The sequence below is a fragment of the Pogona vitticeps genome, chromosome 3 (assembly GCF_051106095.1).
Source record: "Pogona vitticeps strain Pit_001003342236 chromosome 3, PviZW2.1, whole genome shotgun sequence".
Classification (NCBI taxonomy): domain Eukaryota; kingdom Metazoa; phylum Chordata; class Lepidosauria; order Squamata; family Agamidae; genus Pogona; species Pogona vitticeps.
The window spans coordinates 264,022,645-264,039,633 of record NC_135785.1 but is presented as its reverse complement, the minus strand read 5'-3'; the positions used below and the strand labels follow the sequence as shown (position 1 = coordinate 264,039,633).

Sequence of the window (16,989 nt, the reverse complement as noted above, 5' to 3'; positions counted from 1 at the left end):
TCGAGAGACGATGGTCATGTGCTCTGAATAGAGGACCTGAAACGGCGTTTAGTGTGGCTGAGAAGGCCGATTCAGGAGTTACAACCCCTTCCACACAGAAGACAAATACAATCTGTCCCCATCTGGCTCCCTGATTTTGCTGCTTTCGGGACTGCCTCTTGGCCTGCTGGACAAGGGTCTCTTCAAATTGGGAGAGGCCGTGACGCAATGCCTGCCTCCAGGCTGAATGCTCAGAGGTCAGGATTTCCCATCTGTTGAGAAAATCCATTCCTAAGGCCTTCAGATCCTACTTGCAGATCTCCTTGTATCGCAGCTGTGGTCTCCCTCTGGGGCGCTTTCCCTGCACTCATTCTCCATCCAGGAGATCTTTTGCAATCCAACCATCAGCTATTCTCACAACATGCCCAAGCCAACGTAGACGTTGCTGTTTCAGTAATGTATACATGCTAAAAATTCCAGCTCGTTCTTGGACTACTCTTTTTGGGACTTTGTCCTGCCAGGTGATCCCAAAAATGCGTCGGAGACAACGCATATGGAAGGTGTTCAGCTTTCTCTCACTGCAGGACAGGAGTGTGCTCAGGACACAGGCTCTATAGACCTGGATCTTGGTATGTGTCGTCAGCTTCTTATTGAGCCATACTCTCTTTGAGTCTAGGGAACATGGTAGCTGCTTTCCCAATGCGTTTATCCAGCTCGACATCTAGAGAGAGGGTGTCAGAGATGGTTGAGCCAAGGTACACCCATGCTAATAGAGAAACATGACAGGAAGCGAAAGATGCTACTCCTGCAAGCTTAATGTCAAGGTTTGGCACAAACTCTGGTGCCCTGAAGGGACCGGAGGGCCTATGCGGTAGCAACGCTCTCTGACAGAGGCTATGCAGTTCATGACTGCCAGTTTATCATGTCCACTGACGGGCCAGGCCTAAGATAAGTTGGCATCTTAAGCACTTTGTTTTAAGTTGTTAATTGGTTCCTTCTTTTTATTGTTGTTTGTTCACGATGGAATTTGTAAGCTGCCCAGAGTGGCCTTAGTAGCCAGATGGGTGGTATTAAAAACTAAAATAAATATATAAATAAAACAAATGAAACATCAAAGGGGGGGGGGCTTTCTGTGCTTCCTCCCAAGTCATGGCACACAGTGAGCCCCCCCTCCCCAAAACCAGACGTATAAAGTATGGAAAGCTGAGGCAGGAAAACCCAGTAGCATGACACCCCCCCTCTTGCCCTTCTCAAGCAACAAAATACAGAGATTAAACATGAAGTACTAACCATGGGTTATCCTTATGGGATGCCCCACATCCACTACTTAATGGTGGGACCAACCCCAGCGATTGAAGGATTTCATTAATTTATATATTGCCCTATTACTGCAGCACACTATTTTGAGCAGTTTATAACAAAATAAAATGTAACCCTGCAATAACAGGGTTATAAATAAAACTGTAAAACAGAGGCTTAATGCCAGTTGTCCGATAAGGCAGAGCATGAGGCATATATAAAATCAGATATAAAACCAGGTAGGGGGATCTTAAAGGCTTCTCCAAACAGCAGAGGGAGGGGGCCAGGTGCGCAGATTTGCCCGGGAACTGTTTTCAAAGTGTCGGGGCCACCACGAAGAAGGCCCTGTTTGTTACAGATGTCTTGACTTCCCTCGGAGTAGCCACCTGGAAGAGAACGGCCTGGGATGATTCTGGCGGAGTGGGTTGATGACTTCGGAAGAAGTTGCACTGGCAGGCAAACACGGTCCCAAATTGTGGAGGGCTTTCCAGGTAAGCATCAAGACCTTGAACCTGAACCCGGGGCATTAACAGGCAAGCAGACCAGGAGGACCGGAACTGGAAATCTGTGTTGAAACGTGCCCGCGCCAGCTCTCTCCCCCCCCTCCCCCAGTCTCTGGCTGCCGCAAGCTGGACCTCTTGAAGGCTACGGGTCAGTCTCAAGGGAAAGTCCATGGAGTGACGGACTCGCAAGAGGCGGAAGAGACTCTTCGGCGCCTTGGTGGCTAGCCCAGATGTGAAGTTCCCATGGCTCCTGTCCTTCCCAGGATTCAGGAGAGGGGGTGGTTAACATCTGACATCCTGTGGAGTTTTGCAGATCTCAAAAGATGGCATAGGTCCTGCAGCTTCCAGGGGTAAGATCCTGACGCGGGATCAGAGATGTTGTCTCACACCCGTGCCTGATGCTGCTCTGGCTTCGTGAGGATCCATTCCATCCCATTTGAGCAGCCAGGGGTAAAAAAACAGGCCTTCCAGCGCTCCCACATGCGCTCCACGAATAGCACAGAGAAAAAACGACGACCCCTATTTACCTGGGCTGCAGCCTTCTCACGAAATGCCACTTGTGTAAGGGGAGCTATGCAAAGGGGTTTTTGCATTCCCGCCCCCTTCTGCCATTTGTCGTGAGCCCAGGTGTGTGATCTGAACCTATCTGAATATACAACCAACAGTCGGGAAGGCTGTGCATGGCAATGGTGTATTCTGCACCGTTCCAACACAATTCTGGCCCTGGCTGGCTAAGGGGGCTGCAAAGCTTCTGAGCCCATCGGATGCTTCAGTGGGGAAGGATGTGACAACTTGGAAGCTGAGGTGCCCGGACAAGGAACCGGCCAAGATCCTAGACCCATGCAGGAACTTGGGAGTTTGCGTGCAAACTCTTGCAGGGACACAGCCAAGACCCTGGAAGAGTGATGATCAACAAGTTCGTGGCAGCTGCCTCACTCGATCTAACGGTAGGACTGGTCCTCGTTATTGACTGTCAAGACAATCAAGAGATCGTTGTTGTGGTTTTTCAGGCTCACCCATCTCCTGAAAAGGACAAAAGCTGATCCCACAGCTATAAATACTCCACTCCCAAGCCAACTACACCAGAGCACAGAGTGCTGTCCTCTGAAGATGCCAGCCACAGAGACTGGCGAAACGTCAGGAAGAACAACCTTCAGAACACGGACAAAGAGCCCAAAAAACCCACAACTATCAAATCCTGGCTGTGAAAGCCTTCGAGAATACAAATCAAGAGATCATTCGGTGCCTTGGTAGGCAGACTGGAGGTGTCTTTCTCATGGCTCCCATCATGACAAACAACCAACGGATAAGACGAGGGGGGCAACCATTTCTCTATCACATCTGGCTACAGCAGAAATAGGCTTGGTCCTGGCATGGATGCTCTCCAGATTAAAAACCTGGGGAGTACATTACAGACCACTGACAGCAGAGATGCTGTACCTACGCAGAGAGGCAAATTCGGACGGTGCCAAAGGAAGTGAAAATGCAGACAGCCCCTGACCTCATTCCACCGCCTTGTCATAAACAGGCAAATCTTTTCAAAAAGACCAGCAGCTGCCGTTCTAAAAATTACTGTACTAAAAACAATGCTTTCTCTCTTGCTTTCGGTAAAATCAACCTTCACTTAAAGCGGCCGCCCCAGGTGAAAAACAACCAGCGACAAGTCCTTTGAAGTTTTGCTCTTTCATGCTGTTTTTAATGATGCTGGTGGCCACCTCAGACAATACCTTTGCGGTGGAAGGGCAGAACAGAAATGGGGGGGATGAGGAAAGAATGATTCATGCCCGAGCAAATTAAGCCACAGGGGGGAAAAAAAAAACCAGATGAAAATATACAGCAAAAGTAGTCGTGCAAGAAGATGCAAGAGAAATACTCAAGATATTCACCTTTGCAAGCTTGGAAGCATATGTTTCCTTATTTTGCACCTTAAGAAAAATCTGACAGGTACCAGCCGAGCAACTACAAAGGAGCTACCATGTTTCCCCCAAAATATGACAGGATCTTATATTAATTTTTGCTCCAAAAATGCATCAGGGCCTATTTTCAGGGCATGTTTTATTTTTATGTACAATGATCTACATTTATTCAAATATAGTCATGTCATCTTCTGGTAGCTGCACAAGGGCGGAGGGCGGGGTTTCACTTCACTAGGGCTTATTTTTTGGGTTAGGGCTTCTATGACGAGCATCCTGAAAAATCAGACTAGGCCTTATTTTCAGGTTAGGTCTTATTTTCGGGGAAACAAGGTATTTAGTAATTTCCGAGTGCCACCACGAGATAGTCCATCTGCTTCACTGCCAAAGGGCTTGACAGATAAAGCCAGACTTCTGACAAGGTCCTTAAGCTTTGCAGGTACATGAGTGATTTCTTCAGCACTGATTCATAGATTTGCCAACTCCTGCGCTCCACTTTTCTCCTGCTTAATAAAGGGAGTTATTTAAAATACCTAGTAAAAACACAGTCATGAAAGCCTAAAACTAGCAGTCAACAATAAAATTAAACAAGAGTTAAAAGTTTGCCTTAAATAAAAAACTTATCTTGCCACCAGGAAAAAATTGATAGGAACAAGACTTAAGCTCTTGTGGCAGGGAGTTCCACATGTAAAGTGGTTTTGCTAAGCAAGCCTCTCACTTTGTTGCTCATGATGAAGCCTCTGAATGAAATGGCATACTCCCTCCCCAGAGGGATGCAACAGGTGAAATTTACAAATTGGCAGGATTACATGGGAGGAAATGGCCTTTCGAGTCATCAGGCTTCAACCCATAAAACAGTGGTCCCCAACCTTGGGCCTCCAGATGTTCTTGGACTACAACTCCCAGAAGCCTTCACCACCACCTCTGCTGGCCAGGATTTCTGGGAGTTGAAGTCCAAGAACATCTGGATGCCCAAGGTTGGGGACCACTGCCGTAAAAGACTTTAAAAGAGATAACTAGCACCTGAAACTGCTCTCTGAAATCAGAACTAAAAGTTGGTACAGGAGATAACAGGAAAGAGGTCACACTGTCCCAGCATTTTGCCCTGGTGAAAATTCTAGCGGAAGCCTTCTGTGCTAGTCTGAGCTCCGAAGTGGTCTTCAAGGGTAGCCCCACGCAGAGCACATTACAGTAGTCCAGTTATGATATAATTAATGCATGGAGGAGTATGGCTAAGCAAGTATACATCAGAAGCAGACACGGCTGGTGCACTAGTCAAACATGAGCAGAAGCATTTGTTTGTTTGTTCATTTATTTATTTATTTGATTTATACCCCTCCTATCTGGACCACCGGACCACTCTAGGCGGCCTATCTGGACCACTCTAGGCGGCATTCCTGACTAAAGCCAGTATCAAAGCACCTCATAATACCAGGTCCCAAGGAGAGCCGGGCTGCAAATCTGATCAATTAAGTGGGACTGACACATCCCCTCCGAACAGAATAACTTCTTATCACTGGGCCTGAGGGCTTCCGAAATGACAGAACCACAGTCTTGTCTGAATTTTACATCAATTTCCTCTAGTTTACTGCTCTCTTTTTAAAAAGCAAAAACAACTCCATTTCAGGCAGGGGTGGAAACATATTTCAATTAAAAACATGCTAATAAGAAAAAAAATAATTTTGAAATGGGGGAGTGATGCTCTTAAAGCACTTTTTAAAAAGAAACCACAATACACATGTTCATCGAGTTGAATGAATAAGCGATTTCATTCAAGCAAGGTACAGTACTGACTTTAACTGAGAAAAAGACCCAAAAAGCCTTAAAAGTTTTTTTTTCCTAACACAGCATGGGATAAGAACCTGTTATAGGGCCTGTAATATCCGTGGTGCAACAGGCACTGTCCAATAGACCCCTGCGATGCTGGAGCACAATACAAGTACTTGTTAAGTTGAGCCGAGCGGATTGTCCTTCTTAAGACTCGGGCGGTCCCTCCAGCAAAACTGAGGGATACCTCCTTCCCAAAATAGGCTTCACAAGCGACGGGGCCACAGGAAAGCCAGACCGCGTGTTCTGTGAAGGAGTTAAAACCCACAACACTGAAAAGAATATTTCCTCTGGAGCGCTATAGTTTCGCACACCCTGGGAATTGTCTTCTCCAATTTGGTTCGGACAGCTGCACCGCCTGATCTCACCGCCGCGCAACCTCTTACCGCTTCGTTACGTCGTCCATAATCGTGTTCCTGAAGGCTCCATCAATATCTCGGAGAGAGCCGGGGCGCTTTTCGGTCAAATCTCCCTGCACCCCATTCATGCAGATTGGGGGGGGGCTTGGGGACCCAGCTCAGCAAGGCGAGGCCGAGCAAGAAATGAGACAGAGAAGGGAGGGTCTCCTTTACTTGATCCCAGGAGCGTCTCTTGAGATCCACAGAAAATGTGTGAGAGGAATGCAGGGGACGATGGTTTCTCCCCAGTGCAAGAGCACTCTGCCTCTGCAGGAAAGCGTTGTGGCCACAGAATGGAACACAACAAGCAAGCAACCCTTTCTCTCTCTCTCTCTCTGCCTCCCCCCCCCCCCAACAGCACACAGGCATTTAAGGAGCTTCCTGAGTCTTCAAAACAGCACAAAGGAAGCCCAGCTATTATACGCTGCCTGGCTGCATCCAGTAACGTAAAAACAAACTGCCAAGATGGAGCTGATTGTTTCCAATTAAAAAAGAAGAAGAAGGATTCCACATCTCGGCAGCTCCCGGTTGCCTTCTCCTGCTGACTCTCCCCTTTTAGGCATCTCCCTCTGGATTTCTCCCTTCGTTGGATGTCTGGACACCAGTCCTGGCACGCCCACGACTCACCCGGGTCTGCCAATTTCCTAAACTGATTCCCCCACTTCTCTGGACCCGCCACCTTCTTCGCCTCTTCTCCGCCGGCAGCAAAGGCCCACGCTCCTTTTCCTCCCCCTTTCCGAGGCTCTTCTTCATCCCTGACCTCTTTGTGATCTCCCACCAAAAGCAAGCCGGGGAAAAGTAGGGCAACTGAACCAATCAGGCCCTCCCTCCCCCCCCAAAAAAAGCAAAATATGCTGCTTATATACTTCCCCACAGGACTTAAAAGCACCTCCAGGGCGGTTTACAATTGGATGATGCAGGCTACACATTGCCCCCCCACCCCACCTCTGCTGGCAAGCTGGGTACTCAGTTTACCCACCTCAGAAGGATGGAAGGCTGAGTTATCCACAAACCAGTAACCTGGGCTCATTGGGATCGAACCCAGGTTGTGAGCAGAGTCTTCACTGCAGTTTAAAGCAAAGCAAAAAAGCAAAGCGTTCTGCTTATATACCGCCCCATAGCGCTTCAAGCACTCTCTGGGCGGTTTACAAGTTAATTATGCAGGCTACATATAAAACACACACACACACACACAGCGAACTGGGTCCTCATTTCACCGACCTCGGAAGGAGAGAAGGCTGAGTCAACCTTGAACCGGCTACCTGGGATTGAAACCCAGGTCGTGAGCTCAGTTTGGGCTGCAGTACAGCGGTTTTAACCACAACACCGCAGAGCCCTGCAGACTCTAGACCCCGATCACCACTGCCACCAAAGCTCTTAGACTTCTCCTCTTCTGCATTTCTACCTGCTCTGTTTTCCCAAGTGAAACAGGAGGAGGGGGGGGACACCCGGCATTTTCAGGCTGACCGCTCAAGGCGCAGGGGATGGGAATGGGTGCCTTCTGCGCCCAAGGTCCCAAGCCGCCACCAACCACCAGCACCACCAAAGTAGGCCCAAATGGGGTTGATGGACCAACAGGTTGAGCGGGCATAAGGTCGCTTCCTACATCCTTCTGCTGTTGACCAAAAAGTTGGCAGACTACAATTCTGAGAATCCTGAGGCCAGCAGGACCCCTGGTCACTTCCATCCTTTAAACACCAGAGCGTCGATCCAAACATTCATCACAGCTTGGGCTATCCCACGGCAACCCTTCGCGGGTCAACGCTGGCATAACCTCTTTTGGGGGGGGGATTCTGGAAGGCAACGTCAGGAAAAAGTGTTTTCCCACGCTCCCAAACGACCTTCAACGTGTCAAGCATGTGCTCAGCCAGGAGCTGAGCCCATTTCTCTTGAGGGGGGCTTGCCCGACTCCAGCCCTTTGGCTCCGTTCATCCCTGGCATTCGGCAGGGCCCGGTCACACAATCCGTAATGCACGTCTTCCAACCTAGGGGGGTCAACACCCAGTAACTCAGCTCCACCTCCGGCGGTGCCTCGGAGAGGCTTTTCAGCGTGGCACCGGCCACGTCCTTTCACATCCTCACAGCCCTGGCGTGGTTGCCTCCAGAACGGACCCCGGAGGCCGTGACAGAAGCTGCCTAGAAGGGGAAGGGTCTTTTTGGGACTCCCCTCTTTCTTCTCCTCTCCCCGTTGCACTTCTAATGGCCTTGAAGCCGTTTGGATTCAGTGCTTGTTTTTAATGTGACAATTTATCCAACTGTGTTGTCATCCTATAAGGAAACCGTGCCTTGAGCACGCTCCTTTAATTCACGCCGTAACCTGCCTCACGCTCTGGACAAGGCAGAGCGTACGATACAAATAACACAGCATAACATAAAGCGCAGAAAATCAGGTCGCGGCTCGACCAGAGCCCACCTCCCACCATTTTGGGGAAAGATCAATAGCACCTGGTGGTGATTCCGATTTCGGGGTCTCTCTGAATCCAGGGTGTTGTATCCTAGTTGCAAAACGCATGGATAACTCTTACAAAGTACAAGCTTAAAACCCCTACAGCTGATTCACCAAGCTTCTGAACCTGGAGTCACCATCAGCCACCTCCAAGGACCTGTCTTCTGCTTGTCCCATAATAACCTTAGAACTGCAGAGCTGGAAGGGACCCTCAGGGATCATCCAGCCCAGCCCCTGGCAAGGAGGCATATTGCGGGAATCAAACTCCCAACCTCTGGCTCCATAGCCAGAGACCTAGACCTTTAAGATCTCTAGCAGTTCTTTATGGCCTCCCTTGGTTTTAAGCTCAATGCCTCCCAAGAAGGACAGCTGGCTTGTTTTCTCTATAGAGCAGGCCACTCTCCCTGACACACACACAAACAGAGACACAAACACACAAATCCTCTCACACACCAAAATGATACTTGCGTAAAGAGAGATCACCACACAGATGCAAAGAGGAAGACAGAAATCCTAAATACAATGAGAACAATGTCGTTGGGGGGGAGGGAGTTGCAATCATGTTGCAGCAAAAACATTTTTTTAAAAGGTCTTGTTATCCCTTAAACTAAGGCAACCTTTTTATTGTGCAGTCCTTGGTTCATCAGAAACACAAAAACCAAAAAAAACAGTAAGAACATAACACGAAGACCCTCACTCCAGCTCCGTTCTGCTACACGTACAAAATGTATTATCGGGGCTGCTACTGTTGTTGTTATGATTCGAAAACACCAAACACCGTCAATCAAAATTATAAAAACATTGACTGGTATTATAGATCAGAAACAAGTTTTAACCTACAATCTAAGTATCTGTCAAATATCGGCACAGTATGTCGTTCCCAATATTGTCATTGTTATTATTGCTGTCATTGCTTTCAGAATTCTTCCACTATTAATTCTGGTGGATATTTTCCACCAAAGCAGTTCTTCTAAACTCTACTACCCAGAGGGCAGAGTTCTCATCCAATCGCTTCCAGCCGATTCCTTATGAATGAATGATTGCCAAAATGCCCAGTCCTCTTGCAGACTTAAGCCTGCTTTTTGGTGCATGAGTGCTGAGCAGAGCGGTTAATGGCGAGACTTTTCTGAGGACCTTAAGTCACAGGGTTGCCGTCCGTTGGAGGTGAGAGCACCCAGCGATGCCGGCTTGAGAAAACTAGGGTACAGCCCTCATTCAGCTGCCCGGAATACAGAGGAGCAAAGAACAGGAATGGCATTGAGATCAGCAGGACCCCCAAGTGCCCACGGGAATGTGTTCCACGCCATGTGCTCCACTGCTTCCCAACCTTGGGTCACCAAAGTGTTCTTGGACAGTCATTCCCAGAAGCTTTCACCACCAACCGGGCTGGCCGGAGTTTCTGGGAGTTGCAGTCCAAGAACACTTGGGGGGGGTTACCCAAGGTTGGGAGCCACTGATGTAACTCCTTCCGAGCAGTCTTGAGCCCCTCCAGGTACAGGTGGGTCATTATCGCCTTGGAAAGCGGCCAAGATGCATTAGCTTTGCTTCTGAGCACTGTGAGCGAAACAGTATTTAAAACAAATGGAAAGCATTTCGAAGACATCAATATCCCCCGAGAAAGGAAAGCTGCTGCCAGTTGGACAGACCGCTGCTTTTTCAGAACGCCCGAACGAGGAGTAAAAAGATCTGGGCGACACTTACTCCACAGTCTGACACTAGCAACTTCTCACCTGACTTCATTCAGACAACGTGCATCTTAAGGTATGTAACGGGGGACGAACAGAGACGAATAAGGCGTTTGTTCAAATAACCCAGATCCAGTTTATTTAAATTTTTGAAAGGCAAATGATAGAACCACAGCCTGAAAGAAACTTATAAGAAGTGCATTTCTGCATTTATGTAATAGAGCCTCTGCACTTAAGATCTTTGCTATATAGCCAGATATATAAAACGGTATCCTCCAGAACTGCCCAAGTTATGTGGTCAACCAAATGGAGGAAGACACCTAAATGTCAATGTGAGAAGAGCTCCTTCTTATACTTGTACAGTATCTTAAGAACTGGTTCCCCTCATGTTCTTGTTGTTTAGTTGCTAAGTCATGTCTGACTCTTCGTGACCCCATGGACCAGAGCACGCCAGTCCCTCCTGTCTTCCATGGCCTCCCAGAGTTTGGTCAGATTCATGTTGGTCGCTTCTATGACCCTGTCCAGCCACCTCGTCCTCTGTCGTCCCCTTCTTCTCCTCTTGCCCTCACACTTTCCTAACATCAGGGTCTTTTCCAGGGAGTCTTCTCTTCTCATGAGATGGCCAAAGTACTGCAGCCTCAGCTTCAGGATCTGTCCTTCCAGTGAGCACTCAGGGTTGATTTCCTTTAGAATTGATAGGTTTGATCTCCTTGCAGTCCAGGGGACTCTCAAGATCCTCCTCCAGCACCACAATTCAAAAGCATCCATTCTTTGGCGGTCAGCCGTCTTGATGGTCCAGCTCTCACTTCCATACAACGCTCCTGGAAAAACCACAGCTTTGGCTATGTGGACCTTTGTTGGCAAGGTGATGTCTCTGCTTTCCCCCTCATGGCAGCCCATAAATAAGGTGGGTTAGACACCTGGCAGTTTCTGCTGAAAGGCAGTATTTCAGAAGGCCAAAGATGTTGCTAGATTTTATACTTACAAGCAGAACATGGGAATACGGCTTTCCAGGTGGGAATGGGTGCGGATTCAAGAACCCTGGACCTGCCAGCGGGTGGCCACACTGGCTGAGGAATTCTGGGATTTGCAGTCCCCCCAAAAAAGGACCATTTCTAGCTGCTGACACTGGACCAGTCACAGTGTTACTAAGGCATATATCATGATGCCTAAATCTAAGGGAGCCTTGTGGTATAGGGGTTAAAATGCAGTACTGCAGTTAAGACTCTACTCATGACCTGAGTTAAAAGCTGGGCTCCAGTAGCCAGCTGTTTCCATCCTTCCGAGGCCAGTGAATACAGTAACCCAGCTTATGGGGGGTGGGTAATGTGTAGCTAGACCTGGAAGGGGAACCGAAGGGTCATCAAGTCCAACCACCTACCAAAACACGAAACCCACAGCTAAGGCATCTCTCTCACCTGTCGCTAAAAAGCTTCCAATGAAGCAGAGCCCACCATCCCTCCAAAGCGATCCATTCCACTTTTAAGCGGCTCTCGCTGTTCAGAGGCTCTTCCAAATGATTAGGCGAAATCTCCTTTCCCTGGATTTGAACCCACGACTTTGGATCAGGTGCCACAGAAAACAAGCTTGCTCCATCTTCCACGTGACAGCCCTGCAAATATTCTAAGAGAACTATCCTATCAATTTCAGGACGTTTGTTTTCCGTGCTAAAGATATACTTAGCTCCCCCGAGCTTTCCTCGCAGGGCTTGGGTTCAAGATCTTTTCCCATCACGGTTCTCCTCCTCTGGACCTGTTCCAGATTATGGAGTCTCCTTTTTAAACTGAACCCGTGGTCCTCTGCCTAGAACACCATAGCTCCTCTCTCAAGCTCTGCCCATCACGTGGGAGAAAGTCTCACAGTCAAAACACAGGGGATCTCCTCTGCGCAAGGATAGCACTTTGATGCTGCTTTAGCTTGGACCATTTCTGCTCCATCTTGCAGGATCTCCGGATCTGCAATTTGTGACCGCTGTAGAATTCTCTGAGAGAGGCAACCACAGGGAAGCTCGCCTCCAGATGTTTCAGGCTCCACAGCAGCCCCGGACAGCAAAGCCCACTATCAAGGATTCTGGGAGTTGTAGTCCAATATCTGGAGGTCCAACCATGGGAACCATTGTCCTAGAGCTAGCAAAAGATTCCAAGGACTTCCTGAAACTACAGATCCACGGAAACTAGAGGCGACAGCCATCACCTTGAAAGCCGTCTCTCGTTCCCAGAAATTTTGCAAATTGCTGCATGAAATAAAAGTATCTCTCTTTCCTGGGGGGAAAAGGCTCATGTTTTATTTATGGTCTCATGCATTTTTCATCGCGGTGCTCCCTGTCGGCTCTGCACCCCACCCCCAGCCCCCCCAATAAATATTGCAGTGACTTTAGTAAATCATTAGCACGACCTCCACAGAAACCCCAAGGCACTGATGAGGCTTACATCTCTACTGAAGCCAGATCCTCCACCCAACCCCAGTCCTGACCCCTAAACGTGCAACCGCCCCCGGCAGCAGCTCAGAAGGGAAAAGGATGAGACAGAAAGACCTCACCCGGGAGATCTCCTGAAAAGGACCGGTTGGGATGGTGATGCTGAAACCCAGCTGTTGTCATGACGACCACAGCTGTATTCTTCCCACCCAGGAGCTAATTAAGGGAATCTCGCCCGTATGCTAATCTGCAGGAAGACAAAAGCCTCCTGCGGTGCGGACCCGCTGCTGACTTGGGTGAGGTGAAGACACCCCCCCCCCCGAAAATCAAGGGACCTGGCTGCTCAGGAGCTGCTTCTGGTTCGGAGGGGAGGCCAGGGATTATAAAGTGGAGCAGGGATCTCCAGCTGGGAGAGGAACGCTTGGGTGTAGTGTGGTGCAGTGATCCCAGCACTGGCCTGGGATCTGGGGACTCCAGGTCCCAGTCTCCCCCTGCCCAGCCGCCAAGAGGCCCTTCCTTCCTGCTCCACCACCCCTCCAGGCTTCTGGAACCTTTCTCTGGAAGAAGAGGAGGTCTGTTGTCTAACAAGCATGCAGGCTTTTCGTGTGTGCGCTGTTGTGTTGACCCAACAATGGAGCTGGCACAGCTCATTAGGTTGGGGAGCCCGGCATCAGAGCTAAGGGTGGGGAGCTGAAATCCCAAACGGTGCCTTCCAGAAAAAGAGACCAGCTGAGATTGCATGGAGCATGCGTCTCAGACCGGGAGTCTCAATTATATTTCTCTATTCCATCGCCCGTCTACCTGTCTCATGGGGCGGCTTGTCCGTTGGCATCTTAACAACGTGCTATTTATTCTTTTAAATCTATAATTTTTGTCTTGACTTCTTAACTTTATCTATTAGTGTAGGCATCCTTCTGTCTCGAGAGACAATGGTCACATGCTCTGAATGGAGGACTTGAAACAGCGTCTAGTGTGGCTGAGAAGGCCAATTCGAGAGTGACCATCCCTTCTACACTGAAGACAAATACAATCTGTCCAGCTCCTTGATTTTGCTGCTTTCGGGACTGCCTCTCGGCTTCAGCCTGCTGGACAAGGGTCTCTTCAAATTGGGAGAGGCCGTGATGCAACACCTGCCTCCAGGCTGAACGATCAGATGTCAGGGTTTCCCATCTGTTGAGGTCTATTCCTAAGGCCTTCAGATCTCGCTTGTAGATATCCTTGTATCGCAGCTGTGGTCTCCCTCGGAGGCGATTTCCCTGCACTCATTCTCCATCCAGGAGATCTTTTGGAATCCGACCATCAGCCATTCTCATGACATGCCCCAGCCAATGCAGACATTGCTGTTTCAGTAATGTATACATGCTAAAAATTGCAGCTCCTTCTAGGACTATTCAATTTGGAACTTTGTCCTGCCAGGTGATACCAAAAATGTGTCGGAGACAACGCATATGGAAGGTGTTCAGCTTCCTCTCCTGCCGTGCACAAAGGGTCCAGGACTCGCTGCAGTATAGGAGTGTGCTCAGGACACAGGCTCTATAGACCTGGATCTTGGTATATCTGCCGTCAGCTTCTTATTGAGCCATACTTTCTTTGTGAGTCTAGAGAACATGGTAGCTGCTTTGCCAATGAGTTTATCCAGCTCGACATCTAGAGAGAGGGTGTCAGAGATGGTTGAGCCAAGGTACACAAAGTCATGAACAACCTCCAGTTCTGTGCTGTCCTCTGAAGATGCCCATGGCCACAGAGACTGGCGAAACGTTAGAAAGAACAACCTTCAGAACACGTCCAAAGAGCCCGAAAAACCCACAACAACCATCCTCTAGAGACCCTTATTATGGTCACCAGGTGTTAGAAGCAACCTGGCAGCAGATACCAGCAAAACCACCATGAGCATCAGCTGGCATCGGCACAGCGGGGGAGGCTCGGTGTGTTTGCTCGTTCCCCCCACCCACCTTCTGCCTTTGGGCCCCCCCACTCCATGAGACACCTAGGGTCCCCCCCTTCCAGCGGCCAACTTCAAAGTCTCCCTCTTCCCTGTCTCTGCATGGCTGCCGGCAAGTCCTGTGTTATCTCAATCCTTCGAGATTTCCCCAACCCCTTGCTAAAAGCCTCGTTAATATTCATCAGAGGGCATGCAAGCGGAGTGCAAGTTGCTCATTATGACCTAGAAATCTAAAAACCCAAGACTTGCCGTGCTTCACGGAGCCATCCGGGACGAGTGACTCAGCGCAGAATACCCCACCACCCACTGATGCCAGCTGCCGGACCAGGGGTGTCTAAAACAAGAGGCATGGGGACCAAGGCTTGCATGACACCCCACACCCAGACCTGCAGCCCCTTTTGTTTGTTTAGTCATTTAGTCCTGTCCGGGTCTTCATGACCCCATGGACCAGAGCACGCCAGGTCTTCCTGTCTTCCACGGCCTCCCAGAATTGGGTCAAATTCATGTTGGTCACTTTGATAATCCTGTCCAACCATCTCATCCTCTGTCATCCCCTTCTCCTCTTGCCTTCACACTTTCCCAACATCAGGGTCTTTTCCAGGGAGTCTTCTCTTCTCATGAGATGGCCAAAGGATTAGAGCCTCAGCTTCAGGATCTGTCCTTCCAGTGAGCACTCTGGGTGGATTTCCTTTAGAATTGATAGGTTTGTTCTTCGTGCAGTCCAGGGGACCCTCGAGAGTCTCCTGCAGCACCACAATTCGAAAGCATCCATTCTTCGGCTACCTACCTAAGGTTTTTGTGAGCGCTACATTTGGACCCCAGGGACCAGAGCACACCAGGCCCTCCTGTCTTCCACTGCCTCCTGGAGTTTGGTACCAAATTCATGTTAGTAGCTTCGGTGACCCTGTCCAACACCTCGTCCTCTGTCGTCCCCTTCTCCTCTTGCCCTCACACTTTGCCAACATCAGGGTCTTTTCCAGGGAGTCTTCTCTTCTCATGAGATGGCCAAAGTACTGGAGCCTCAGCTTCAGGATCCGTCCTTCCAATGGGCACTCAGGCTTGATTTCCTTCAGAACGGATAGGTTTGTTCTCCTTGCAGTCCAGGGGACTCTCAAGAGCCTCCTCCAGCACCACAGTTCAAAAGCATCAATTCTTCGTCAGTCAGCCTTCTTTATGGTCCAGCTCTCACTTGCATACATCGTTACTGGAAAAGCCATAGCTTTGACTTTGTTTACTGCTTTGAATGCGTTTTGATGTTCCTTCTGTTCGCCAGGCTTTGACTGTGGCCTTTGTTTGATCTTTTTTAGCATTTGTATACTTTTTGGTTTTCGTTTTAAAAACCGTCTTTGAATGATGTAAGCTGCTTTGGGTCCTTTTTTAAGAAGAAAGGCGAGATAGACACGTTTTAAATGAATAAAATAAATCAAATCAAATAAGGCAACACAGCAGGCACATTAAAACTAAATCCGCCAGCCGCCTGACAAGGGTCTGTGTGGAGGCTTTATGGTTGTGCCTACCCATGTGCTCTTGCACGCACAATTGTGTGAGATTCCACTACCACCTTGTTCACGGCAACCGAACTCCCGCTTGTGCGCTCTCCCCTCAAACACAGAAAAGTAATGGTACATGCAATAAATTATTGCAAGTGCAATTCTGGCCAAAGGAATGGAAGAAAAAGTGCTGACTTCTCTAACGCATTACAGACCATGCTTTGGGAGTAATGCTAACTCATTATCCTATTGCTTTTTTATTTAAAATTTTATTTAAAATTTTTAAAATTTTTCCAACATAGAATTTACAACTATAGAAAAAAAACAGCATCTTATATATGTATATGTATGTAAAAAGGTAAAGGTTCCCCTTGACAATTTTTATCCAGTCGTGTTCGACTCTAGGGGGCGGTGCTCATCCCCGTTTCCAAGCCATAGAGCCAGCGTTTGTCCGAAGACAATCTTCCGTGGTCACATGGCCAGTGCGACTTAGACACGGAACGCTGTTACCTTCCCACCGAGGTGGTCCCTATTTATCTACTTGCATTTGCATGCTTTCGAACCGCTAGGTTGGCGGGAGTATATGTATGTATCTATATCTAAAAACAACACATTTTATAAAGCTAAGCCTATAAGCAATCTTGTTTACTAAAATATTTCTTCGGCAAGATCTTCTCCATATTAGTCATTTACTTTTCTATTTATTACAAAACTTTTGTTTTCCACCATTCATAGAATAAATTCCAATTTAAATAATAAACTGATTTTTCTTGTCCTTTCAATCTCTTTGTTAGTCTATCCACTTCTGCATATTCTAATTTGTTTTTACAATCATATCATCCTTTGGTGGATCTCAATTGTTTAGGCTAGGCCCGTGTGTTCCCAACCCTCCTCTCAAGGAGGAAAGTGCCCCCTTTTCCAGGGACCAAGCCTTTTAGAAGGTTTTCTAAACTTAGACATGCTCAGGTGTGCCACTTGGGAACCTGGTCACCCCGTCGCATCCCGTGTTGCTCCCCACCTTCCAGGGATGCTTCCTCCTCCTCCTCCTCCTCCTCCTCCTCCTCCTCCTCCAGTTGGTGCATTAAATGCAA

At 48.5% G+C, this 16,989-nt stretch overlaps 1 protein-coding gene across 3 annotated transcripts in view; it reads right to left on the bottom strand.

The window, feature by feature from the left end:
- ARRB1 (arrestin beta 1) overlaps positions 1–16,989 on the bottom strand; it is a 114,755-nt gene that overhangs the window by 43,366 nt on the left and 54,400 nt on the right. For 2 of the 3 annotated variants that reach the window (XM_072993401.2, XM_072993402.2), the window contains exon 1: positions 5,908–6,759. The exons of the other annotated variant lie outside the window; for it this stretch is intronic. In XM_072993401.2, the coding sequence (XP_072849502.2) occupies positions 5,908–6,008 (101 nt within the window). In that variant the 5' untranslated portion in view covers positions 6,009–6,759. Of the gene's footprint in view, positions 1–5,907; positions 6,760–16,989 lie in introns of those variants that run through there. 3 annotated transcript variants of the gene reach the window in all.